The 27,452-nt window shown below is 40.4% G+C and overlaps 1 protein-coding gene across 2 annotated transcripts in view; it reads right to left on the bottom strand.

The window, feature by feature from the left end:
- The window catches only part of NDC1 (NDC1 transmembrane nucleoporin), a 60,020-nt gene extending 37,709 nt beyond the window's left edge, over window positions 1-22,311 (bottom strand). The window contains exons 1-7 of one of the 2 annotated variants that reach the window (XM_059885136.1): window positions 22,090-22,311; window positions 17,714-17,834; window positions 15,352-15,453; window positions 11,535-11,709; window positions 10,083-10,221; window positions 5,341-5,449; window positions 947-998 (exon numbers count right to left, since the gene is read on the bottom strand). In XM_059885136.1, the coding sequence (XP_059741119.1) occupies window positions 947-998; window positions 5,341-5,449; window positions 10,083-10,221; window positions 11,535-11,709; window positions 15,352-15,453; window positions 17,714-17,834; window positions 22,090-22,296 (905 nt within the window). In that variant the 5' untranslated portion in view covers window positions 22,297-22,311. Of the gene's footprint in view, window positions 1-946; window positions 999-5,340; window positions 5,450-10,082; window positions 10,222-11,534; window positions 11,710-15,351; window positions 15,454-17,713; window positions 17,835-21,851; window positions 21,930-22,089 lie in introns of those variants that run through there. The other variant, XM_003585901.6, reaches the window with a different exon arrangement.
- Window positions 22,312-27,452: the final 5,141 nt, after the last annotated feature.

Genomic DNA, 27,452 nt, shown 5'->3' with positions numbered 1-27,452 from the left:
ATTCTCACTTCTCAAAAGTGGTAGTAGTTAAGGGACCTCCCTGGTGATCCAGTGGCTAAGATTCCATGCTCCCAATGCAGGGGGCCCAGGTTCGATTCCTGGTCAGGGAGCTAGATCTCACATGCCACAACTAAGACCTGGCACAGTCAAATAAGTAAAGAAATATTTTTTAAAAATACAATGAAAGTGTTATTTTTTTTAAGTGGTAGTAATTAAGATCATACAAAAAGTATCACGGTGGAATAACCAATAATTAAAAGAACAAATAGTAATAGAGAAGTTTGTATTTTTTTGCCAAATAAAAATTAAAGCTTTACCTATATGCAAAGTGCACGTGGAAACAACTGGAACAATAAAGCCCAGTGCTTTATTTACTCCACCGCTACTTAGGAACTTCAGCTGGCCACATGACACAACTCAAATCTGGTTTCCTCACAGGCAAAATTAAGAGTAAAACCACAGTATGGTGCTTATCTACTATAACATAGCATAGAATGATTACTGAGGAGAGAAACAAGAGAGGTATGCCTATAGAACTCAAGTCCACTTATATAAAAGCTATACCTAACAAAAAAGGAATTATCACTGCTTATTTTGGGGGAAAGGAACTGGGTGACTAGAAACTGGGTCCAACAGAGTCACTGTATACCCTTTTATATACCATTGGGATTTTAAATTATGTTAACTATAAATATACATTCAAAAATGAATACAATTCTTTTAATAATATTTTTTTGGCCATGCTGCATGTGGGATCTTAGTTCCCCAACCAGGGATCGAACCCATGCCCTCTGCATTGGAAACATGAACCCATAACCACTGGATTGCCAGGGAAGCCTCTGAATACAATTTTCCTTCATGTAAAGGCTAAATTTAAAGTAGCAAACAACTAAAAGGATGGAAACAATTCAGATAATTAAAATTAGACTTGTCATGTGACACTTACTCATCTATCCGAAGGTCCATGGCAGTGCTAATCCAAGCTTTGGGAATATGACCTGAGAGGGGGAAGAAAAAAAAAAATACCATGCTATAATCATATAAAATTAACAAAATAAACCATCATGCTTTGGAATATGAGATTGATGAGATGACCAAGTAGACACAAAGACCTCAGTCAAAATGCTAGAGTTGGATTAGGAATGGGCAGGAAAAGAGAGTAATTTCTAGACAGTCCTTGCTTTTCACAGGTTCAACATATACATATTTTAATTACTATAGTTTAATTAAATAACACCAGCTCTCAACAACACAATGCAAATTTCAGTTACTGGCATCAGCTGTATCCAACTGAATATAGTACTCTAGTTTTTCAGTAGTACACAAATCAGCATATAGACAACAGCTGGACATTCTTTTTTTCAAAGTCTGTTAATGATTAGTCACATCTCTTATTCAGTTCTGGCACAGACAGCAGAGCATATAGTTGTGCTGCCTCCTTATCTCCCATGATAAATGCTCATGACATTTTACAAAAATGAAAAACTGAAAGAGGAAACTGGACAAAAAGACTAAAGTGCAACAAAGAAAGGAAAAGTGTTAATACTGAAAATAAAATCTGAATGAAACACAACTGGAATTACAGAAGAATTAGCTGACCATGGATATGCTGAAACAGCTGCTATGTCAGCCCAAAGGGTACCAGCCAAGCTGACTGCAGTAGGTTAATAAAAAACAATAAAGTGTTAACATTAAAACGACAACAATCCATTTTTCTACATGCTTTTAATAATTAACTAAAGATTTTTAACAGCAGACAACACAATGGTCTATATACAAATAGAACAATTTTATAAAATTATTCCACAGAAAAAAGTAGGACCAGGAAATGTTCAGAAACAGTATGAAAAGAGTATTTATTTTAGAATGCTGGATTTTGTTTATATTAATGTGTTGCTATTTGCATTAAAGTCTTCCACTCAACTTGTACTGCTCATTATACTAAATAAGCTGCATCTTTGTGCTTAAAATTCAAGTTAGTATATTCTATAGTATTTCTTTGTGTGTATGATCAGTTGCTCAGTCATGTCCAACTCTTTGCAACCCCACAGACTGTAGCCCACCAGGCTCCTCTGTCCATGGAATTTTCCAGGCAAAAGAATACTAGAGTGGGTTGTCCTTTCCTACTCCAGGGAATCTTCCCAACCCAGGGATCAAATCAGAATCTCTTGCGCTTTCCTGAACTGGCAGGCGGATTCTGAACCACTGCACAACCTGTGAAGCCCCATAATATTCCTTGAGCAACAAGAGATTTCTGTCATATTAGTTATTGTTGTTCAGTCACTAAGTCATGTTCGACTCTTACAACCATGAACTGCGGCACGCCAGACTTTCCTGTCCTTCACTATCTCTGGAGTTTGCTCAAACTCATGTCCATTGAGTTGGTACTGCCATTCAACCATGTCATCCTCTGTTGCCCCCTTCTCCCCCTGCCCTCAATCTTTCCCAGAATCAGGGTCTTTCCCAATGAGTTGGCTCTTCACATCAGATGGCCCAAAGTACTGGAGCTTCAGCATCAGTTCTTCCAGTGAATATTCAGGGTTTATTTCCTTTAGGATTGAACTCGTTTATTAGTAGCAAGTTACAAAAATGTTATAAAAAGGAATATGTTATTATAATGACCAAATGATATACAATATTTTCTTTTTTTAAAGAATACATTTTTTATGAGATAAAAACACATAAAACTTCTCATCATAAAAAAAGAAAAAAAATTTACCATCGTTAACCATTTTTAAGTTTATAAACACTGTACGGTGCCTTGTGACACAACAGATCTCCAGATCTGTTTTACCTTGTAAAACTGAAATTCTATATCCATTGAAGAGAAGCGAAAAACAAGGAAGAAAGGGAAAGATATACCCAAACAAATGCAGAGTTCCACAGAATAGCAAGGAGAGATAAGAAAACCTTCTTAAATGAATAATGCAAAGCAGTAGAAGAAAAGAGCAGAATGGCAAAGACTAGAGATCTTTTCAGGAAAATTGCAGATATCAAGGGAACACTTGCAAGAATGGGCATGATAAAGAACAGAAAAGGTAAGGACTTGATAGAAGCAGAAGAGATTAAGAAGAGGTGGCAAGAATACACAGAAGAACTATACAAAAAAGGTCTTCAGTTCAGTTCAGTTCAGTTCAGTCGCTCAGTCGTGTGACCCGCAAAACCATGATGGTGTGATCACTCACCTAGAGCCAGACAGCCTGGAGTATAAAGTCAAATGCGCCTAAGGAAGCATTACTTTGACAAAGCTAGTAGAGGTGATGGAATTCCAGCTGAGCTATTTTAAATCCCTAGATGATTCTGTTAAAGTGCTTCAGTCAATATGCCAGCAAATTTGGAAAACTCAGCAGTGGTCACAGGACTGGAAAAGGTCAGTTTTCATTCCAATCCCAAAGAAAGGCAATGCCAAAGCATGTTCAAACTACCACACAGTTGCACTCATTTCACATGCTAGTAAGGTTATGCTCAAAATCCTTCAAGTTAGGTTTCAACAGTACATGAATCAAGAACTTCCAGATGTATAAGCTGGGTTTAGAAAAGGCAGAGGAACCAGAGATCAAGTTACCAACATTCATTGGATCATAGAGAAAGCAAAGGAAATTCAGAAAAATATCTACTTCTGCTTCACTGACTATGCTAAAGCCTCTGTGTGGATCACAACAAACTGTAGAGAATTCTTAAAGAGATAGGAATACCAGATCACCTTACCTGTCTCCTGAGAAACCGGTCTCCTGACCTCCTGTATGAGGGTCAAGAAGCAACAGTTAGAACCCTACATGGAACAACAGACTGGTTCCAAATTGGGAAAGGAGCTATATACTGTCACCCTGCTTATCTAACTTCAATGCAGAGTACATCATGGAAAATGCTGGGCTGAATAAACCACAAGTAGAATCAAGATTGCTGGGAGAAATATCAACAACTTCAGATATGCAGATGATACCACTCTAATGGCAGAAAGTGAAGAGAAACTAAAGAACTTCTTGATGAGGGTGAAAGAGGAGAATGAAAAAGTTGGATTAAAACTCAACATTCAAAAAACTAAGATCATAGTATCCGGTCCCATCACTTCATAGCAAATAGAAGGGGAAAAAGTGGAAGCAGTGACAGATTTTATTTTCTTAGATTCCAAAATCACTGCAGACAGTGACTGCAGCCATGAAGTTAAAAGATGCTTGCTTCTTGGAAGGAAAACTATGACAAACCTAGAAAAACCTAGATTAAAAAGCAAAGACATCACTTTGCTAACAAAGGTCCAGGTAGTCAAAACTATGGTTTGTCCAGTAATCATGCACAGATGTGAGAGTTGGACCAGAAAGAAGGCTGAGCACCAAAGAATTGATGTGTTTGAACTGCAGTGCTGGAGAAGACTCTGGAGAGTCCCTTGGACAGTAAGGAGATCAAACCAGTCAATTCTAAAGGAAATCAACCCTGAATATTTATTGGAAGAACTGATGCTAAAGCTCCAAAACTCAGGCCACTTGATGTGAAGTGCTGACTCATTGGAAAAGACCGTGATACTGGGAAAGACAGAAGGCAAAAGAAGAAGGTGGCATTGGATGAGACAGTTGGATGGCATCATGGCATCACCAACTCAGTGGACATTTGAGCAAACTCCCAGAGACAGTAAAGGAGAGGGAAGCCTGGCATGCTACAGTCCACTGGGTTGCAAAAAGTTGGACACAGCTTAGCAAATGAACAACTTTATCCACTGAACAACTCCCCTTTCTCCCCTCCCTCCAGCCCCTGACAACCACTATTCTACACTCTGTTTTCTACTAGTTTGACTACTTTAGATACCTCGTTAAGTGGGATAATGTAGTCATTTTGTGCCTGTCTTATTTCACTTAGTATAATGTCCTTAACGTTCATCCATGTTGTAGTATGTGACAAGATTTCTTTTTTTCAAGGCTATTACTGCATTAGATGTATATGCCACATGTCTTTAACAATATTCTCTCTTAACTAAATAGTCTTTGAACGTTTCAATCTAAATATAAACATTTAATCTAAACAAGCAATCAGTTGGGCTAATCACACACCTTCTACTGTTACTGTTGTTCAGTCACTAAATTGTGTCCAACTCTACGATGCCATGAACTGCACCACGCCAGGCTTACCTGTCCTTCACCATCTCCCTGAGTTTGCTCAAACTGATCTCCATTGAGTCAGTGAGGCCATCCAACCATCTCATCCTCTGTCACCCTCTTCTCCTCTTGCTCTCAATCTTTCCCAGCATCAGTAGGAAATATATGAATACAATTAAGAACGGCTTTTTAACTGACATTTCCTGAGTTGTGAGCTAATACATACACTGTATCAAAAAGGAGAAATTCTTACCAAGAAAATAATATACAATGCAGAAATTTCTAAGCAGGAACAGTGATTCCACACAACTATGCTTAACTAGCAAGAGCAGAGACCTCCTGAAGCGTAAGAACTTGTATTGCTGTGGAAAAAAAGAAAACCAGAATCAAATGACACATTCAAAGAAAGGTTCTACTTTATTCTAACACAAGCACACAACAGTTCACACATAAAAAGAGAAAGTTTATTCCAGAGGTAAAAAAAAAATCAACTATCTCTGATGTTAAAATATTTAATACTTTCTTATACAACATCTCATTTATATGACATCAGAAATGAGAAAATTAACAATATCAATCTATTAGGTTGGTGCAAAAGTAACCGTGGTTTTGCATTGTTGAACTTTGCTGTTTGATATTGGAATACATTCTTAAATAAATGTGGTTATATTTAAGGTGTATTTCTCGCTTTATTTATTTATTTATTTTTTTGCTTATGACTCATTGCCGCCGCTGCTGCTGCTAAGTCGCTTCAGTCATGTCCGACTCCGTGCGACCCCACAGACTGCGGCCCACCAGGCTCCCCCGTCCCTGGGATTCTCCAGGCAAGAACACTGGAGTGGGTTGCCATTTCCTTCTCCAATGCATGAAAGTGAAAAGTGAAAGTGAAGTTGCTCAGTCATGCCTGACTCCTAGCGACCCCGTGGACTAGAGCCTACCAGGCTCCTCCATCCATGGGATTTTCCAGGCAAGAACACTGGAGTGGGGTGCCACTGCCTTCTCCTATGACTCATTACTTGCTGTTTATTTTGTATTTATTTTAGACTAGGGCAATGATGTTAGACAAAAAGCAAATCTAAGCGATTTTCTTATTGAAAATGGGTCATAAAGCAGCAGAGACAAATCAAAACATAAACAATGCATTTGGCCCAGGAACTGGTAATGAAGTACAGTGCAGAGGTGGTTCAAGAAGTTTTGCAAAGGAGACAAAAGCCGTGAAGATGAGGAGTGCAGTGGCCAGCCATCAGATGTTGACAACAACCAACTGATAAGATCACTGAAGCTGATCCTCTTACAACTACACAAGAAGCTGCCAAAGAACTCAAAGTCGACCATTCTATGATCACTTGGCATTTGAAGCAAACCAGAAAGGTCAAAAAGCTTGATAACCGGGTGCCTCGTGAGTTGACTGCAAATTCAAAAACCATCATTTTGAAGTGTTGTCTTCTGTTATTCTACACAACAACAAACCATTTCCCAATCGGATTACAACGAGTGACAAAAAGGGGATTTTATACAACCAGCAAAGACTAGCTCAGTGGTTGGACTGCAAAGTAGCTCAAGATACTTCCCAAAGCCAAACTTGCACCAAAAAAAAGTCATGGTCACTGTTTGGCGACTTGCTGCCTGTCTGATCCACTACACCTTTCTGAATCATGGCGAAACCATTACACCTGAGATGTATGCTCAGCAAATCGATGAGACCCCCTGAAAACTGCAACACAACAGTCAACAGAATGGGTCCAGTTCGTCCCCAAAACATCTGACTGCACGTCACACAACCAACGCTTCACAAGTTCAAAGAACCAGGCTACCAAGTTTTGTTCATTCGTCATATTCGCCTGATCTCTCGTCAATCAACCACCACTTCTTAAAGCATCTCGAGAATTTTTTGCAGAGAGAATGCTTCCACAACCAGCAAGAGGCAGAAAATGCTTTCCAAGAATTTGTTAAATCCCAAAGCACAGATTTTTACAGTACAGGAATAAACAAACTTATTTCTCATTGGCAAAAATGTGTCGCCTGTAATGGTTCCTATTTTGATGAATAAAGATGTGTTTCAGCCTAGTTATAATGGTTTAAAATTCATGGTCTGAAATGGCCATTAGTTTTTCACCAACCTAATATAATAAGGACTGTCAAGATGGAGTAAGTATAAAAAAACATAATAACTAACAGCTAACACTTTTTGGACACTTACCACATACCAGGTACTATTCCAAGCACTTTAAATGTATTAATCCATTTAAACCTCACAACAACCCCCTATTATTATTTCCATCTTACAGTTGAGAAAAACAAGGCACAGAGAGATTAAGTAATTTAACCAATGTTACCAGTTAGCAAAACAAAAATCTGTGATTTTAATGCAGGCTGGCTGGCTTTAGAGCCTGAAACCTTAAAGACAGTATATAATGCCTCTACACTAAAATTTTTCACATGGGCTTTGGAGAAAAACAGGAGGTCATAAAGAAGACACAAGCCTAAGAATCAGGAGACGTGAGCTGTAATACTGCCTTTTTCTGTACAACATTAAGTAAGTCTCATCACCTAATTATCTGAAAGAGAATAAGGCTGAACCAGCTAAACAGTTCCTCAGTGGGTACCTTCCAATGTTAACAATCTAAGAGTAAAGAATCAAGCAAGAAAAAACATGAAAGGTTTTTTCTGAAAAAATTATGCTTCTTGTGAAACAAGGGTTGTGTACCCTAAAAATGCCAATGGGAAAAATATTTTTATATTACTGGAGAGGATCTGTGGAAACCTGAAGAAGCAAAGACGGACTCCCCAAATTCTGGTCTTCCTTTGTGTTTATAGGGCTGGTCTTCTTTAAGGATTTCAGAAGCAGAAGGACAGCAAAGTCCTTAGGTAGAGGTTTTGTCTTCATACCATATCTGCAGATTCCAACAGTATCTTACAAAAAGCAGCCCAGGTGAAATGAATACTTGGTCACTAACCACACAGCCTGAAGTATCCTGGTTTATTAAAATACTTTCAAAGTCCAAGATGTAGAATTGCACCTATTCCACGCAGTCACTGGGTGCTACCACTATCTCACCTTCACCTCCCAATAAGAAGGGCGTAGTTCCTATACTGTTACTACTGCAGCTCTCACCTCAACCATCACTTACAAGGGTCCAGAGAGGCTACAGCAGCAGTTAGATACACAGAGAAAGCTAATATACCCTCTTCTTGCTCCTAAGGTGACATGCTTTTCAATTCCTTGTTGGGTTCTTCTGTGATTTGGCTATGAGCTATCCTTTACCTATTCAAATATTCACTATGTGTCAGGCTCTATAAATCTTATCTCATTTAATAATCTTCCAAATAGTCTTCTTGGTGTATAACTTACCAAGCCTATCTTGGTATTTATTCATTTCTTTGTACCCTACTCCACACCAGTGTTGTGCTTTTCCCTATCAGTCAGTCATTAAGAATCTAATAAGGGCAATAGAACTGAGTTTTGTAGCAGAAGCAAGTTTAAAGAAGAAAAAAAAAATCTAATGGACTAACAGCAAATTGGTTAAAATACTGTATTTTTAAAGAGATGTAATTTTTCATATTGTTACATGAAAAAGTAGTTACTGAATAATATGTGCAAAATAAAAATATTTATGAAAACCCCAACCCATCAAATATATAATATTACAGCCACTATATTTATAAACGTCAATGAAGGGTCTGGAAAAATATACAAGAGTGAATCCAAAATTTTATCAAAAGAAATTACAAAAAATTTAGCAGTCAAATTTTACAAATGCACATTACATGGTATAAACAATAATGTATCAGTTCTGCCAATACTGGACTCTCCTTGTTCACTCCCTTACACATCTGTGATGTTAAACAGGCTTTCACTATCAACAGAAGTCCATAAGGAGCAAGAGATTTGGGAGTAATCTAATTTTTCTCTAGTACCTTCTTTTCTTCATTTTCTATATTCTTAATGATGTTTCAATCAAAGATGATTCACCATGGATATTTCTATGCAGGATTTTGGGATCTTTCTCCTTGTGAAATTCTGAGGTAGCGAAGATGGCACTCAAGCTGCTTTTAACTCACCTTCACAGGATGGGAAGAACTTGTAACAGGACTCCCTGTCATAGGCTCACAGACAGCAGAGAGGTAAGCGCCAGTCTTGCCTATGAGCACTATCTCTTTGCAGTAGGTGTATTTTCATCAGATTGTTCTCAAGAATGCAACAGGCATGTGAAAACTTCAGTTAAACCAGGAGAACCCTAATCCATCACACTCTAATATTTACACTCTCGTGGCACATCATTCATCTATACATCCCTCCCCTACACTCTCCCTCCCAGACTGGGTCCTAGCGCGAAGGAACTGGTTCTAACAGTTTTACTCCAAAGCCCAGGATTCAGTATGCCATAGAGCAGGAATGAAGCGAATAACAGCACAGTCAAGAACAGTGGCAGCAGGCTGCAGAGAGCCTGGATGGCACTGGAGAAACCCCAACCTACCTTTCTCTCTCCTGCCAGAGGAGGGGACAGCTTCTACCAAATTAGTAAAAACCTAAGTGAAAGACAGTCTAAACTACCCCACTCAAACCAATCAAACTTTTATTTATTCAGAATGTAACTAACATGTTCTATACTTACTTGTACATCCTCAAGCTAATGAGATTCTTAGGTTCAAAAACAAGCTGGCAGCTGCACAGAGGTACTTTGCCTGAGTGTCATCTTCACCCTCCCCCAGCCCTGCTTGGTCACAGCAGCTGCCACTACCTAGCAAGGAGGGAAAGAGTGGAACAAAGCGGTATTCTGAGAGACGCAGCAGGAAGGGTAACTGCAGCTCCCAGACACTCAAGTCTCATGAAGACAAAGATCTCCTCTCCAAATGGCATTTTGAGCATCTCAGTCCTAAGTTTCACTGATCAAAAATGAATTAAGCAGATGAGGCCAGTTATATAAAGAATCACCAGGGCAATTTTAACCCAGCCAAATTTTGACATAAGGAAATGCTCAAATGACAGCTTACCTGTATGATGGGAAATGGAAGGTAGTTCATATTGTTAATAAAATATAGGAGGCTATAGCTATAGCCCATAAATGCTCCAGCCAGTAGGAAGAAAAGGTGATACTCATTTAAGCAGGTTGGTACAGCAGGGCTATCTAAGCTGAAAGGGAAAAGTTAGGTTATTAGTTCAATAGCCAGGGACACATCACCATTTAGGCTCAATATTTACTGAAGGCAAAGCTTTGACTTAATTACTTAAGAAATGCCCCGAATTCTAACATAAGGGTGTGTTTCAGGTTAAGTGTGGGCAAAAGATTAACAAAACCCTTTCCCCTGATGCATGAGAATTTGATCTTTACTTAAAACTAAGAAGCATCCTGTGGTTCTGGACCCAAGGCATGACATAAATTTCCTGCTAATCACTTCTCTTAAGAAGCATGGGCTTGGCTGTTACTTTTGCAGAAAAACCTTAATAAATCTTCCCATTTTAAGAACAAAACAAAAAACACAACTCTAGCTCTGCTCATTTGGAAATCTGGTAAGGGTAAGAATGTCTCCTATGACAGTAACCAATGGTGCTTTTGAGTTACTGGTAAACCGTATCTGGGCTAGGAAGGACTGTAAATGAAGGCTATATACCTGATAGAGATGCCATAACTTTGGGCTTCTCTCTGTGTTGTCTCTTATAAGGAGGGAATCCTTCATGGGAACCCTTTCACTAAAGAACATTTACCACATTAGGAAAAAAGCCTGCCCTATATAATAGTCACTGGGGAACAAAAGGAAATCAAGTATTCAGTAGTCATGAACACTGTATAAAAGCAATGTCTAATTGAGGACTTAAAGACTACTCCAGAAATCTTTTTTTATTTTTAAAATCAGAATATCAACTTGGTATTTATATCAATGTCATCTGTTCAAGAACTGTGTTTCAAAATTATAAAAGTGCTCTACTGAAGAAGGTAGTTGTTAATTATTTAACATTTGTTTTCATTCTTCCCATATTATCCTTCCTTCAAACCCCAACCTAAATGCCACCTCCTCCCAGAAGCCATGTATGAATCCCTCCCTGCTTTCTGAACTCCCACAAGTTATATCTGCACATTTCACTTTCTTCCTGTTACATCCTATTTCTCACACACTTCTATTCCTCTCCTCATATATGCATTTGCACCCATGTCTTCCATCACCTACTGTTCTCAGCTCTGAAGGAGCTTGTAGTCCACATATATGTAAATCATTCTAATAAACCCAACAGCGTCTGGCATAGCACCTTGCACAGAATGGCTTAAAAAAAAACTGCTGAATTCAACAAACATAAAACATCAAAATCATTTGATGTATGTATGTGAGAAAGCACTTTTTAACAGAAGTCTGGAAAGTAAAGAATGTCCATAAACTATTAATGTATACAGGTCACCTTTGGATTAATAACTAAACAAGGACCCTTATAAAAAATATATGGAGTATTACCTCTCGGTACCAGTGCAGGGAACCACAAGGAAGCTGTACTGGCCCTTGGTCATCACTGTAGCACACCAAGCCATCAACATTCCCATTGCAGCGTGCATAAAGGAGTGCATGAGCTGCTGCGGATGAAGGATCTTTCCTATCAGTGCCAGTCTTGAGCAGGGAATGGAAGGAACAACTGAAAGGAAAACACGAGACTGTGGCTTTAACATCCACGGCATATAAAGCAGGGACCTAAACTCTTTCCTCCCCTCCTTGCATAAACACTTCAAAGGGCAGGAAGAAACTGAGTCAGTATAAAACACAGTACAGAAACCTTCTAAGTTAAAATAACCTGAAAAAAGACTAAATACAGATACACACAGAAAAAGAAAAACCAAAGAATCTAGAGATGAAACCTAAGGATAGTATGATTAACATTTTTCATTCTTTTTAATTAAGATTTCCGGACCCCTCAAATAGTGCCTACCCTGGCACTCCCCTTACTCCTATAAAGGAATAAACAATAATTTTAAGATACTGCCTGTCTTCCAGCAAGTTGTCCTTATTTCAGCATTCTGAATTGACAATATATAGTTCATCTGGAAAAATAAACCACAAACTAGGTAAATAATGAAAACGCTGAACACTAAAATAAATGCTTGCAAGGTGAACTCAGGTAGGCAAGAGTGGGTAGGAGGTGAGGCATGCTGGCCTTTGAGAACAGCTGGCACAGGGTTCCGTGACCTATCTTTGTACACAGTCTTCTTTTAATTCTGACGGTATTTAATACACACCAAATATAGTGGAAAACTAAGCACAATGGGAGAGGGCTTAGGTGCTTTACAATTCGGAGAAGAGGATGCTATCACCTTTCCCTCCCTACCAGAAATGCCCACAACGCCTATTGACTGTAATTAACTTATATTCCAAATCCTGAAAGATGATGCTGTGAAAGTGCTGCACTCAATATGCCAGCAAATTTGGAAAACTCAGCAGTGGCCACAGGACTGGAAAAGGTCCGTTTTCATTCCTATCCCAAAGAAAGGCAATGTCAAAGAATGCTCAAACTACCGCACAATTGCACTCATCTCACACGCTAGTAAAGTAATGCTCAAAATTCTCCAAGCCAGGCTTCAGCAATATGTGAACCGTGAACTTCCTGATGTTCAAGCTGGTTTTAGAAAAGGCAGAGGAACCAGAGATCAAATTGCCAACATCTGCTGGATCATGGAAAAAGCAAGAGAGTTCCAAAAAAACATCTATTTCTGCTTTAGTGACTATGCCAAAGCCTTTCACTGTGTGGATCACAATAAACTGTGGAAAATTCTGAAAGAGATGGGAATACCAGACCACCTGACCTGCCTCTTGAGAAATTTGTATGCAGGTCAGGAAGCAACAGGTAGAACTGGACATGGAACAACAGACTGGTTCCAAATAGGAAAAGGAGTTCGTCAAGGCTGTATATTGTCACCCTGTTTATTTAACTTATATGCAGAGTACATCATGAGAAACTCTGGACTGGAAGAAACACAAACTGGAATCAAGACTGCCGGGAGAAATATCAATAACTTCAGATATGTAGATGACACCACCCTTATGGCAAAAAGTGAAGAGGAACTCAAAAGCCTCTTGATGAAAGTGAAAGTGGAGAGTGAAAAAGTTGGCTTAAAGCTCAACATTCAGAAAACGAAGATCATGGCATCTGGTCCCATCACTTCATGGGAAATAGATGGGGAAACAGTGGAAACAGTGTCAGACTTTATTTTTCGGGGCTCCAAAACCACTGCAGATGGTGACTGCAGCCATGAAATTAAAAGACGCTTACTCCTTGGAAGGAAAGTTATGACCAACCGAGATAGCACATTCAAAAGCAGAGACATTACTTTGCCAACAAAGGTTCGTCTAGTCAAGGCTATGGTTTTTCCTGTGGTCATGTATGGATGTGAGAGTTGGACTGTGAAGAAGGCTGAGTGCCGAAGAATTGATGCTTTTGAACTGTGGTGTTGGAGAAGACTCTTGAGAGTCCCTTGGACTGCAAGGAGATCCAACAAGTCCATTCTGAAGGAGATCAACCCTAGGATTTCTTTGGAAGGAATGATGCTAAAGCTGAAACTCCAGTACTTTGGCCACCTCATGCGAAGAGTTGACTCACTGGAAAAGACTCTGATGCTGGGAAGGATTGGGGGCAGGAGGAGAAGGGGACGACAGAGGATGGGATGGCTGGATGGCATCACTGACTCGATGGACGTGAGTCTGAGTGAACTCCGGGAGTTGGTGATGGACAGGGAGGCCTGGCGTGCTGCGATTCATGGGGTTGCAAAGAGTCGGACACGACTGAGCGACTGATCTGATCTGAACTTATACCAAACCTTCTGATGTCACTAAACCTTTTTATATGCTATATTTCCCCCTTAGAAAATCATTTTTCTTCCTTGTCTACTTAATATACTCACCCTTCAAGGCTTGGTTTAAACGTCATCTCCTCAGGAAGTTCACCGTGCTGGGTAAATGGTGCTCCTATATACTCTCCTACTATCAAGTGTATTACCTGGATACACTGGATATCCAGTGTCTCCTATTATCCAGTCTCAACATTAATTGTGACCTCTTGGGGAAAACTGGGACCAAACATCTCTTATCCCTACACAATCCATTGCATAATGAATGTTGAAGGAATGAGCCAAAGTGACTAGTCAGGCTTGAAGAAAGACTAGATGAAGGCTTCCCAGGTGGTCCAGTGGTTAAGACTTCACGCTTCCACTGCAGAGAGCACAGATTCAGTTCCTAGTTGGAGAACTAAGATCATGCAAGCCATGTAGCACAGGCCCGCCACCCCTCTCCCCGCACCAAAAACGCTAGCTATGAGTCAAGGGGTTCTACAGATGGCTTGAATAGAAAAAGAGATCCATCAGCAAGTAGTGAGGGATTAGAAAAGCAAAGGAAAAGGGTATATTATAAAACCCAGAGAACAATGTGAAATTATATATCATATCTAGCCAGGAAGTACTAAAGAACTAAAAAGAGGAATGAAGTTATAGTGGAAAAAAGAAGTATATGAAAAAGCTTCTCATTTTACCTCAAGGACAGACTTAAGGAATCTGAAAAGGCAGGAAGAGCAAGGAGAGAAATTGAGAAAAAGTAAAACACTCTAAAATCTAGCAGGTGATTCTCCCAAGGCAAAACATATGATATTTTAAATTCTGTTGTTCCAAAATCACAGAATTATAAACTTTAATATTTGAAAAGGACCTCAGAAATCATCTGGTCTTGATCTCCTACTCTATAAAGGAGTTATTTTTATCATATATCTGCTAAATCACAACTTTAATCACTAGCTGTGAACTATTAAAATGTCTGAATTTTTTTAATGTCATAAAACACATATTTAAAAAATTACCATTTTTAAGTGTATAGTTTTAAGTACACTCACATTGCTGTGCAACCATCACCACCATCCATCTCCAAACTTCTCCATCCTCCCCTGAGCCTATTAACTCTGTATCCACTTAACAATTGCCCACTCCCTCCTCCCTCAAGTCCCTGGCAACCATCATTCTACTTCATATCTCCATGAATTCAAGACTACTCTGGTTACCTCATATATGGAAGTGGAATCATACAATTTGTCCTAAGAGTGCTAATTATTTTTTAAAATCAGAGAAAGTATCAAATAAATTTTACCATAAGACACTCAAAAGCATATAATTCTGTATACATTTAAAAACTTTGACACAAAATACAGCCTCTGATGTACACATCCACATACAAAACTCATTATGTCTGCTCTTAGTAAAATAAATTCAGGTATTTTAAAGATGGCTAACATTTGAAAACTCACCTGTATAGAACTCCACATTGAAAATACTTATTATTACAATTACCACTGACAGCAGCAGAAGGTAAAAGATAATGTAGGAATTATACAGATCATAGAAAGAAGCTAAAACAAAAGAGAGATGAATTAGTGAGTTCATTCAGGCATACTGTCACATTTAGTATACTGCAATAAAAAGGGGGGCTTGAACCACAACTCTAATTCTAATTTAAAAACTTATCTTTAATATATACCAGAATTTCTTTTAGATGACCCAGATGATAACATCAGACAAATAATACCATATGCAAACATATTTCATGTGAAACAGAGAAGTACCACATTTAGTACTATACCAACAAAGTTTCTTTCTAAAATGTAAATATTTTTCAGATCTCTTCTTAAATGCAATTAGTCCCTATAGCTAAAAAAAGTAACATTTCCAGAAATAGAATAATCTGTAAATCATCCAAATGAACAAAATTAAAAATAAAAATTCATGACATCCCTGTGAAATACTAATACATTCACATTTTAGAGTGTTTCAACAATCAATATTCCATCTAAAAAATGTGACAGTTTAACATATGTATATAATATGCCTAAAAACATGAACAAGAGAAATAAAAATATGGACATATGTTTGTTAAATAGACTAAATGCGACCAATTATTTTTAAAATTTTAATTCATTGATCAAAATTACTGAAAAACTATTAAGTATCCACAAGTAAATTTCTCAAGCATTACACTGAGCTAAAAGAGAGAAAGAACTAATTCATGTGGCTGGAAATAAGGAAGGAAGGACTAAATTTTTCTGTAAAGACTTTAGGCAGAAAAAGTTGAAGCAGACAAGTAATATTTGATGAGAAAAATGGCATAAATCAAATCCAATCTGGAGAAAAAGGGACACTAGAATTAAAGAACCCATGGGCCACGAAATGGCAAAAAGGTTTTGTCTGAAGTACCAATCCGTAACAACTGGTCATGGCTCTAGATTACAATATTGAATATTCTAAAGCTGCAACTAGACAAGCATGAGTCACGCAGACACAGGCAAGGTGGTTACAGAAATACCTGCCACCCTGGTACTAGCTTATGGCTTAACTTAATCTGACTGTGAGATTCACCCAAAAAGATTGATATCTCTCAATAAAAAACTTAAAATGACTTCAATTCTTTAGCAGCAATCTCTCTCCAAAAGCCATAAAGTAAGATTTTAACTCTTGGAAAATGGGCATTTCTTCTGAAAAATTAAATTAACAACATACTTCCCACTTTTCAAAGCAAAAGAAATCTATTGTTACCAATTTGGAGTGGAGGGGGGAAAGGAAGAATTTCAAGAGTATTTGTGCTTTTTAGCCTTAGGCAAGACCTTAAAAGGCTTCAAAATCTACTTTGGGAACATTTCTCTTTTTAAATTCTAGTGTGGCAGAGTGGAAAAAACATAGGCTTTGAAGTCAGAGACCAATATTCAAATCCTAGTTCAGTTACTCACTAGCTGTGTCTCTGCACAGACTTATAACCTGAGTCTCAGGTCCCTCATTGAAGTAGGAATACTACCTCATTCTTATCATACAAGGTTGTATTAATAGGAAGGATAAGAAGTAACATCCTGGGATTTCCGTGGTGGGCCAGGGGTTAAGACTCCACTTCTCCACTGCAAGGGGTGCAAGTTCGATCCCTTGTTGGGGAAGTAAGACCCACATATGCCATGAGGAGTGGACAAAAAAAAAAAAAAAGAATATATTTAAGGTACTTAGCATGGTGCCTAGCACATAGTAGGTGGCAATAATTGGTAGCTATTATTAACATAAAGTAGTTACACTTTGATGAATTTATTAATTTTACTGTCACCAAGAATTTTGAGAAACATTAGCCTGCTACAATTTTTTCCTTCTTATTAATCAGTTTAACTCTGTGTTCCTTAGTCTCCTCCTTTTCTCTTTTTTCATCTTTCTTATCAGCCACAATAAAGAAATTAAGTATTCTTAATTAGAAAAAAATTTTTAAAAGATATGTGATATTTTCTATCTATAATTTTTAAATATGTAAAAGTATTAGTTCACTTCCTTAAAAAGAAAGGTCACAGGTTCACTTCCTCAATAAAGCTGTCGCAGAGAAAAGACAAACAAAATTAAGTTTTTATTAATGTGGTCTCTAGTGATCTTTCTGCTTCTGTAAACAGTCTCTGACGGGTTTTGCGATCTTATTATATAGTGAAAATGCCTATGTTAGGCAGGGAAAAGCTTAAGAACCTCAGAGTGAATTTTTTTTTTTTTGCCACTCTCAATACAGAGACTAAAATAAATTTAAACCGTAATGCAATTTTTATGTTGAAAAGTGGGTCCTGTAAATTTGTTATCCCCAAACTGAATATCACTTACCAGACAGCCACTGTATAGGATGAAATAAATCAATGCTGCTGAAGATTACAAATACTGTGGTACAGATGGGCAGCAGCAGCACTGACCAGACAATGCTTGTAACTATCCTCCAGCCCAACACCTGCAATTAAATAAACAAAATCCCTCAATCATGAAGTCAGTTAAACTATTCCAGTTATTTCGGTTATGCAAATCTTATCTTTTCATACAGGATGTTAATCACTAATATTTACACCCAGATTACAGGCCATGCAGCTGTCTATAAACTCCAATGGTCCGCTACTATTAACAATATTACATACCACTACAGAATCTTCTCCTATCAGTGAACGCTTGCTGTTTTAGTCCAGAGTCAGAGGTCACATTAAATATCACACTTTGGGGAGTGAAGTAGGTTTCATTTAGTTTACAACTATATTTCACAGCAACTTATAGTTGTCTCCCTAGGTTTGATAAACATGTCAATATCTGAAAGTGTATACATATTACTACTAAAATTCTCCAAGCCAGGCTTCAGCAATACGTGAACTGTGAACTTCTTGATGTTCAAGCTGGTTTTAGAAAAGGCAGAGGAACCAGAGATCAAATTGCCAACATCCACTGGATCATGGAAAAAGCAAGAGAGTTCCAGAAAAACATCTATTTCTGCTTTATTGACTATGCCAAAGCCTTTGACTGTGTGGATCACAATAAACTGTGGAAAATTCTGAAAGAGACAGGAATACCAGACCACCTGATCTGCCACTTGAGAAATTTATATGCAGGTCAGGAAGCAACAGTTAGAACTGGACATGGAACACCAGACTGGTTCCAAATAGGAAAAGGAGTACGTCAAGGCTGTATACTGTCACCCTGTTTATTTAACTTATATGCAGAGTACATCATGAGAAACGCTGGACTGGAAGAAACACAAGCTGGAATCAAGATTGCCGGGAGAAATATCAATAACCTCAGATATGCAGATGACACCACCCTTATGGCAGAAAGTGAAGAGGAACTCAAAAGCCTCTTGATGAAAGTGAAAGTGGAGAGTGAAAAAGTTGGCTTAAAGCTCAACATTCAGAAAACGAAGATCATGGCATCTGGTCCCATCACTTTTCATGGGAAATAGATGGGGAAACAGTGGAAACAGTGTCAGACTTTATTTTTCGGGGCTCCAAAATCACTACAGATGCTGACTGCAGCCATGAAATTAAAAGACGCTTACTCCTTGGAAGGAAAGTTATGACCAACCGAGATAGCACATTCAAAAGCAGAGACATTACTTTGCCAACAAAGGTTCGTCTAGTCAAGGCTATGGTTTTTCTTGTGGTCATGTATGGATGTGAGAGTTGGACTGTGAAGAAGGCTGAGCACCAAAGAATTGATGCTTTTGAACTGTGGTGTTGGAGAAGACTCTTGAGAGTCCCTTGGACTGCAAGGAGATCCAACCAGTCCATTCTGAAGGAGATCAGCCCTAGGATTTCTTTGGAAGGAATGATGCTAAAGCTGAAACTCCAGTACTTTGGCCACCTCATGCGAAGAGTTGACTCATTGGAAAAGACTCTGATGCTGGGAGGGATTGGGGGCTAGAGGAGAAGGGGACGACAGAGGATGAGATGGCTGGATGGCATCATGACTCAATGGACGTGAGTCTCAGTGAACTCCAGGAGTTGGTGATGGACAGGGAGGCCTGGCGTGCTGCGATTCATGGGGTCGCAAAGAGTCGGACATGACTGAGCGACTGATCTGATCTGATACATATTACAGGAATCATGTATATTCCGCGACTGTGTTTACAATTATTAGATATGGGTTCCTAACTGAGCACCTACTTCATTGTATTCATGTCTGAATTATCAGTGCCTACCTCATAAGACATGGGCTTCCCGCCTGCCAATGCAGGAAACATAAGAGACACAGGTTCCACCCCTGGGTGGCGAAGATCCTCTATAGAAGGACATGGCAATCCACTCCAGTATTCTTGCCTGGAGAATCTCATGAACAGAGGAGTCTGGTGGGCTACAGTCCATAGGATGGCAAAGAGTCAGACACGACTGAAGCAACTTAACACATACACACACACCTCAAAAGAGACACAAGATTTACTGCTGAATACATGAATACAAGAAAAGATCTTGAGGGATTTCAAGCGCAAAAGTGACAATCAGATTTCTCTCTGGAAGGTAAAACACCCTTGTGTCTGTAAGGTGGCTACATTGAAGATGGATGAGAGGGGACAAGAGGCAGACAGCAGACAAACAGGAGGCAGCACATCCCAGCAGCCCAAGCCAAAGATTTCAGTCAGTGTCTGAAGGAAGGCGGTGGCAATAAGAAAGCTTAAAAAAGAAAAACTGCAGCCATCATTCTGATGCACAATCTACAGGACATCAACAGCTGATAAAGGTTATAAAGAACAGGCAAGATTTAGTATTAATAACTTGGGATACAAAGAAAATTCTTCAAGAGATGTGAATACCAGACCACTTGACCTGCCTCTTGAGAAATCTGAATACAGGTCAAGAAGCAACAGTTAGAACTGGACGTGGAACAACAGACTGGTTCCAAATTGGGAAAGGAGTACGTCAAGGCTGTATACTGTTACCCTGTTTATTTAACTTATATGCAGAGTACATCATGAGAAATACTGGGCTGGATGAAGCAAGCACAAGCTGGAATCAAGATTGCCAGGAAAAGTATCAATAACCTCAGATATGCAGATGACACCACCCTTATGGCAGAAAGTGAAGAACTAAAAAGCCTCTTGATGACAGTGAAAGAGGAGAGTGAAAAAGCTGGCTTAAAACTCAACATTCAGAAAACTAAAATCATAGCATCTGGTCCCGTCACTTTATGGCAAATAGATGGGGAAACAGTGCAAACAGTAGCTGACTTTATTTTTTGGGGGGACTCCAAAATCACTGCAGATGGTGACTGCAGTCATGAAATTAAAAGACGCTTACTCCTTGGAAGAAAAGCTATGACCAACCTAAACAGCATATTAAAAAGCAGAGACATTACTTTGTCAACAAAGGTCCATCTAGTCAAAGCCATGGTTTTTCCAGTAGTCATGTATGGATGTGAGAGTTGGACTATAAAGAAAGCTGAGTGCCAAAGAATTGATGCTTTTGAACTGTGGTGTTGGAGAAGACTCTTGAGAGTCCCTTGGACTGCAAGGAGATCCAACCAGTCCATCCTAAAGGAAATAACTCCTGAGTATTCATTGGAAGGACTGATGCTGAAGCTGAAACTCCAGTACTTTGACCACCTGATGCGAAGAACACACTCATTGGAAAAGACCCTGATGCTGGGAAAGACTAAAGGCAGGAGAAGGGGACGACAGAGGATGAAATGGTTGGATGGCATCACCGACGCAATGGACATGAGTTTGAGTAAACTCCGGGAGTTGGTGATGGACAGGGAGGCCTGGCATGCTGCAGTCCATGGGGTCCCGAAGAGTCGGACGCGACTGAGCGACTGAACTGAACTGAACAAAGTAGATGGCAGTACTGCCAGGGTATAAGCACTGTTCTAAAAGGGATCTTACTCCTGTTACTCTTTGCCCGCCACAGAAGGGATGCAGAACTGTTGACTAAACTTCCAGAAGGAAGTACCTCCTCACCTCCGGCCCACAGTGTCCACATTCCTCTAATTTGACAAAATACCCGTCCTGCTTTTACCCAGACCCTAAGTCCAGCTGTTGTCTTTCCGATTCCGGATATTCTTTCCCGCTTCTTATCCCAAGTAGTCAACAAATTAAAGATGTTTGCACTTAGTAGGTACCCCTCCCTGACATACAACTCTGTCCCATTCCCCGCCCCAATTCCCATGCAGGTCATCCTTCCCACCATGACCAGCTTCCATTGAGGACCCCTCTCTCACACAGTAACAAGGTTACACTCAGGACGTCCCGCACAGACATACACCTTGTAACCAACTCTCCTTAGCACGCCCCTCCCTACTATATATAACTAGCTTCCACGGAGGATGCCCCGCACAACCCCGAAACCACTCACTCGGGTCTCCCCACCTCCCCACGCGCTCCCCACGCTACTAGAGCCAGCCCCTCCCCCTCCCAGCGCGCACGCGCGACCGACCCCCCCAAACCAGCCAGACCCCCGAGCTAACGAGCGCCTGCCACGGTGCGCGCAGCACTCACGCGCCACAGGATGTCCCGCGACCCTCCGGGACAGGGCCGACTCGCAGCCGGGGCCATGGTGATGGCGGCCCCTACTCTGAGGGCTGCAGGATACAGCGAGCCCGCCCGCCACCGCAGTTCAAAGGGAGGAAGGCCCCCGGAGGGCCCCATTAGGGCTGCCTCAAACGCTGCCTGGGAGAAGCCCAGCCCAGGCCCCAACCCATCCCTTCGAGGCTTCGTCTGGACAGGCCCAACGGACCAGAACTGCAGCGCAGACACGTCCCCCAGAGAGGGCTGGGACTCCAGGGCCCGCCCTCTGGAGTCCAAAAGGTCTCTCCGAAGCAGGGTCCAGCGGGGCGCCAGAAACTGGGGGCGGCGCTGCATGCCGGGAATTGTAGTCTTCATGGACCTCTGGGAGCAAGGAGGAGCGTTGCATTCTGGGACTGGAAGTTCCAGAGTACAGCATGCTGGGAGTCGAAGTCTTGCCTGCTGTACCTTGTGGCATCCTGGGAATCGTAGTCATTTATAAAGCCGCTAGTCATAGTGTTGACTGATTAGAGTTCCACGATTACAAAGAACTGGCAAAATGATTTGCCTTCGTTTCTTTCGATCTTACTTTTATCTGCTGTCTGACAGTGAAATCAAAGGATGCCGTGGCCCTCTCCACAAAGATACTAATTTTACTCAAATGAAGAACTGTCTTTCCCTAGAGAAACCTTTGGTTTCCTGTTTTCTAGTTCCAGCTCTACCACTTGCTCAGAGGAATATCTTGACTCTCCCTGAGCCTATAAAATAAGGATAAAAATAAACAGGGCATCAGATGATGTGACGATGTACTAAAATACTGTACAAATATTCAGTTTAGTTTAGTTCAGTTCAGTCGCTCAGTCGTGTCCGACTCTTTGCGACCCCATGAATCACAGCACGCCAGGCCTCCGGGTCCATCACCAGCTCCCGGAGTTCACTCAAATTCATGTCTAGCGAGTCGATGATGCCATCCAGCCATCTCATCCTTTGTCGTCCCCTTCTCCTGCCCCCAATCCCTCCCAGCATCAGAGTCTTTTCCAATGCATGAGGTGGCCAAAGTACTGGAGTTTCAGCTTTAGCATCATTCCTTCCAATGAACACCCAGGACTGATCTCCTTTAGGATGGACTGGTTGGATCTCCTTGCAGTCCAAGGGACTCTCAAGAGTCTTCTCCAACACCACAGTTCAAAAGCATAAATTCTTCGGCGCTCAGCCTTCTTCACAGTCCAACTCTCACATCCATACATGACCACTGGAAAAACCATAGCTTTGACTAGACGGACTTTTGTTGGCAAAGTAATATCTCTGCTTTTGAATATGCTATCTAGGTTGGTCATAACTTTCCTTCCTGCAGTCACCATCTGCAGGGAATTTGGATCCCCCAAAAATAAAGTCTGACACTGTTTCCACTGTTTCCCCATCTATTTCCCATGAAGTGATGGGACCAGATGCCATGATCTTCGTTTTCTGAATGTTGAGCTTTAAGCCAACTTTTTCACTCTCCTCTTTCACTTTCATCAAGAGGCTTTTTAGTTCCTCTTCACTTTCTGCCATAAAGGTGGTGTCATCTGCATATCTGAGGTTATTGATATTTCTCCCGGCAATCTTGATTCCAGCTTGTGCTTCATCCAGCCCAGCATTTCTCATGATGTACTCTGCGTATAAGTTAAATAAACAGGGTGACAATATACAGCCTTGACGAACTCCTTTTCCTATTTGGAACCAGTCTGTTGTTCCATGTCCAGTTCTAACTGTTGCTTCCTGACCTGCATACAAATTTCTCAAGAGGCAGGTCAGGTGGTCTGGTATTCCTGTCTCTTTCAGAATTTTCCACAGTTTATTGTGATCCACACAGTCAAAGGCTTTGGCATAGTCAATAAAGCAGAAATTGATGTTTTTCTGGAACTCTTTTGCTTTTTCGATGATCCAGCAGATGTTGGCAATTTGATCTCTGGTTCCTCTGCCTTTTCTAAAACCAGCTTGAACATCAGGAAGTTCACGGTTCACATATTGCTGAAGCCTGGCTTGGAGAATTTTGAGCATTACTTTACTAGCGTGTGAGATGAGTGCAATTATGTGGTAGTTTGAGCATTCTTTGACATTGCCTTTCTTTGGGATAGGAATGAAAACTGACCTTTTCCAGTCCTGTGACCACTGCTGAGTTTTCCAAATTTGCTGGCATATTGAGTGCAGCACTTTCACAGTGTCATCTTTCATGATTTGAAATAGCTCAACTGGAATTCCATCCCCTCCACTAGCTTTGTTCATAGTGATGCTTCCTAAGGCCCACTTGACTTCACATTCCAGGATGTCTGGCTCTAGGTGAGTGATCACACCATCATGATTGCATAGTAGCTTTCCTAAAACCCCTGCTTAAGAAAGAGCTAGTTCATCTTCTTTGCCCCTTGTTAATCCCTTCCTCCATTCAGCTACATGGAACTTGGATGTATTGCCTGCCATATTGAACTACAGGAAGAAGGTCAGACTCTGCTGCTGCTAAGTCACTTCAGTCGTGTCCGACTCTGTGCGACCCCATAGACGGCAGCCCACCAGGCTCCCCCGTCCCTGGGAGTCTCCAGGCAAGAACACTGGAGTGGGTTGCCATTTCCTTCTCCAAACTCTAGACCAAGTTAAATACTGAGCTAAAAGAAAACTTGATTACTTGGAGCAATCATACTATTTGTGGGATACCTGCCTTTACTTTCTGAAACTAAGGAGCTAGTAGCCTATAGCTGTTGAAACTACCACAAGTGCCCAGAACCATCTGCAGTTGCTTTCCAAGCCTTTGTTTCTTCATCAGTAATAAAAAAGTGTTGCAAGATGCTGTATTAGATCAGATTTTGTTTATAAATTATCTGCCACACAGTAGAATTTCAATATATGCTAAGTATGATTAATAAGAAGATTACAGGCTTTGGAGTCAGATAAACATGGGTGTGAACACCTGCTCTGCCACTTAATATCTGTTTCATCTTGGGAAAGTCACTTTATCTTTCTTGGCTCTTGTAAAAAGATTTAAAAGCATCCCTATAGACAACTAAAGCATACCAGAAGGACATGTATACTAAATAGATGAAACTATAACCTAGTCTTCCAAAATGAAAGAAAACTAAGAAAATCATATAAAATATGAAAGGATAGCACTAATTAGTAGTAGAAAAACTCAGGATTATTACATTGAATGCCAGATAGAAATAGAAATATAGCAACAATCACTGTAGAAATGGTGGTTGAACTAGGAGGAAGTCAAGAACAAAGAAACAGGAGATTAATGCCATAAGAAAGGAAGGACTTTTTCAAAAAAAAAAGGATTTTTTTAAAAAGAAATAAATAGAGATGTTAGGCAAAGAAGATCTACTATATGAATAACTGGAGTTCCTGAAGAATCTGGACTCTCATTTTTAACCTCAACTCCCAACAAGGTAAGGGATATGGAAATTATTTTTGCTAATATTTTTAAGTGAGCTATCATTTTCCTAGGGTTTTCATTTCAAAACCTTCACATCGTATAGTCCTTGGCATCTTATAGCCTGTTAGTGGAAGGGGTTGGTGGTAGCAAATAACCCTCCTTTCTCCCCATCTGTAACCTTTTTAGTGTTAAATTCAATCCTTTGAAGAAAGAAGGCTGCTGACTCTTGATAAAATGTGATTAGCCGTTTCCAAAGACAAAATAAAAGGCATTTATTTTAAAAGACAGCTCTTTGGACATCGAGAGTCTCTTGTGCAACAGTATTTTGATGAGTCAAGCAAAAAATAAATTTGAAACACATGGATGATATTTCCTAAGGGGGCATGGAAAACACATATTCCCCAGGATAAACTATTTTTCTTTTACCAAACCGAAGCCTTGAGGGAGAATTTGAAAGGGTCAGCAAGTTAAAATGAGGCTCAAGCTCCTCCTCCTTCCTTTGATAACCCCTCTCTGGAGCCAGGCTGCTAGTCTTGATGGCTGTTTGCTGGGTTCGATTTCAAAGGAAAGAACAAAGAAGGGAGAGGCAGATCCTTGAGGGAAAATCCACACAATACAAACAAAGTACGTAATCCAGGCTTCGGACGTGACCTTTTCTTCCTTTTAAACTGGCCTGAGCTGTTTGCAAAGTCTGATTTTAACTTCTACCAGTGACACAGAGAGAGTAAAATGGAATTTGTGGGTGAAGGAAGGTGAGGCTACTTGGTGCCTGGTCTCCAAGTATATGAGGAAAGTGAAAGTCGCTCAGTTCTGTCCGACTCTTTGCAACCCCATGGACCATACAGTCCGTGGAATTCTTCAGGCCAGAATACTGGAGTCGGTAGCCTTTCCCTTCTCCAGGGGATTTTCCCAACCCAGGGATCAAACTGAGGTCTCCCGCATTGCAGGCGGATTCTTTATCAGCTGAGCCACAAGGGAAGCCCAAGAATACTGAAGTGGGTAGCCTATCCCTTCTCCAGTGGATCTTCCCGACCTGGAAATTGAACCAGGGTCTCCTGCATTGCAGGCAGATTTTTCACCAACAAGCTATCACGGAAGCCCTATGAGGAAAGACAGGATCAAAAGCAGGATAAGTTCCTGGTAAGCAACAGGTAAAAGCTTTAGAGTCAGACAAATGCATATTTGAATCCTAGCACCTTGGTAATAGGTTAGTGTGAGTAAATCACTCAAGCTCTTAGTGCACAGGTGTCCTCAACTATGAAAAGGAGGATAATAGTGTAGTGTACACTGTCCTTTCTTTCAATCTATCTACCTAGCTAAATGGAGCCCACATTACCCACCTTCAGATAATGTGATAGTCATTAATACTGTTCACCAAGCATTTCAGGTCTCTTGTATTTTAGGCATATAGTAGGATTATACTTGGTGGTCTTCTTTAAAGTTAGGTGTGACCATGTGATACTTCTGGCCAATGAATTATGAGAAGTGGCATGTGTCATTTGTAAGTGAAAGATTTAATTGTCACTGTGAGACCTTCCAGAGCTCTTTTCCTCTGGCACAGTGACCAACCCTACATGAGAAGTGCTCATTCCAACAACCCAGGGGCCTGAGTGACTACAATGAACAGCTTCCCTGCCAATCTGTGATGAACTTGTAACATGAGCAAGAAATAAACCTTCATTGTTTTAAACTGCTGAAATTTTGGAACTTATTTTTTTTTAATTAACTTATTTATATTTGGCTGGGTCTTCCTTCCCCTGAGAGGGCTTTCTCTAGTTGAGGAGAGCTGGGGCTACTCTTCGTGGTGGTGCTCGGGCTTCTCATTGCTGTGGTTTCTCTTTTTGTGGAGCACAGGGCACAGTAGTTGTGGCACATGGGCTTAGTCGCCCCGAGGCATGTGGAATCTTCCCTGACCAGGAATGCAACCCATGTCCCCTGCATTGGTGGATTCTTAACCACTGGACCATCAGGGAAGTCCGAATTGCTTTATTATTGTAGAATAATCTAATCCATCCCAGATGATACAAATAGTGAACCAATAAATGCAATTACCTAATGAGCACAGGTTGAGTGGACTGTGCTGGGTCCCAGGCATGAAAATCAGAGTGAAGTTGCTACTGTCAGAGTTGCTTAAACTGGACATGGAATTGCCATGTCTTCCATGAAGCCTTCGCTATTGAATCTCT

Source organism: Bos taurus, chromosome 3, assembly GCF_002263795.3.
Source record: "Bos taurus isolate L1 Dominette 01449 registration number 42190680 breed Hereford chromosome 3, ARS-UCD2.0, whole genome shotgun sequence".
In the NCBI taxonomy this organism is placed as follows: Eukaryota; Metazoa; Chordata; class Mammalia; order Artiodactyla; family Bovidae; genus Bos; species Bos taurus.
Note: the sequence above shows the minus strand (reverse complement) of the source record. Positions and strands in the feature narration are given on the sequence as shown.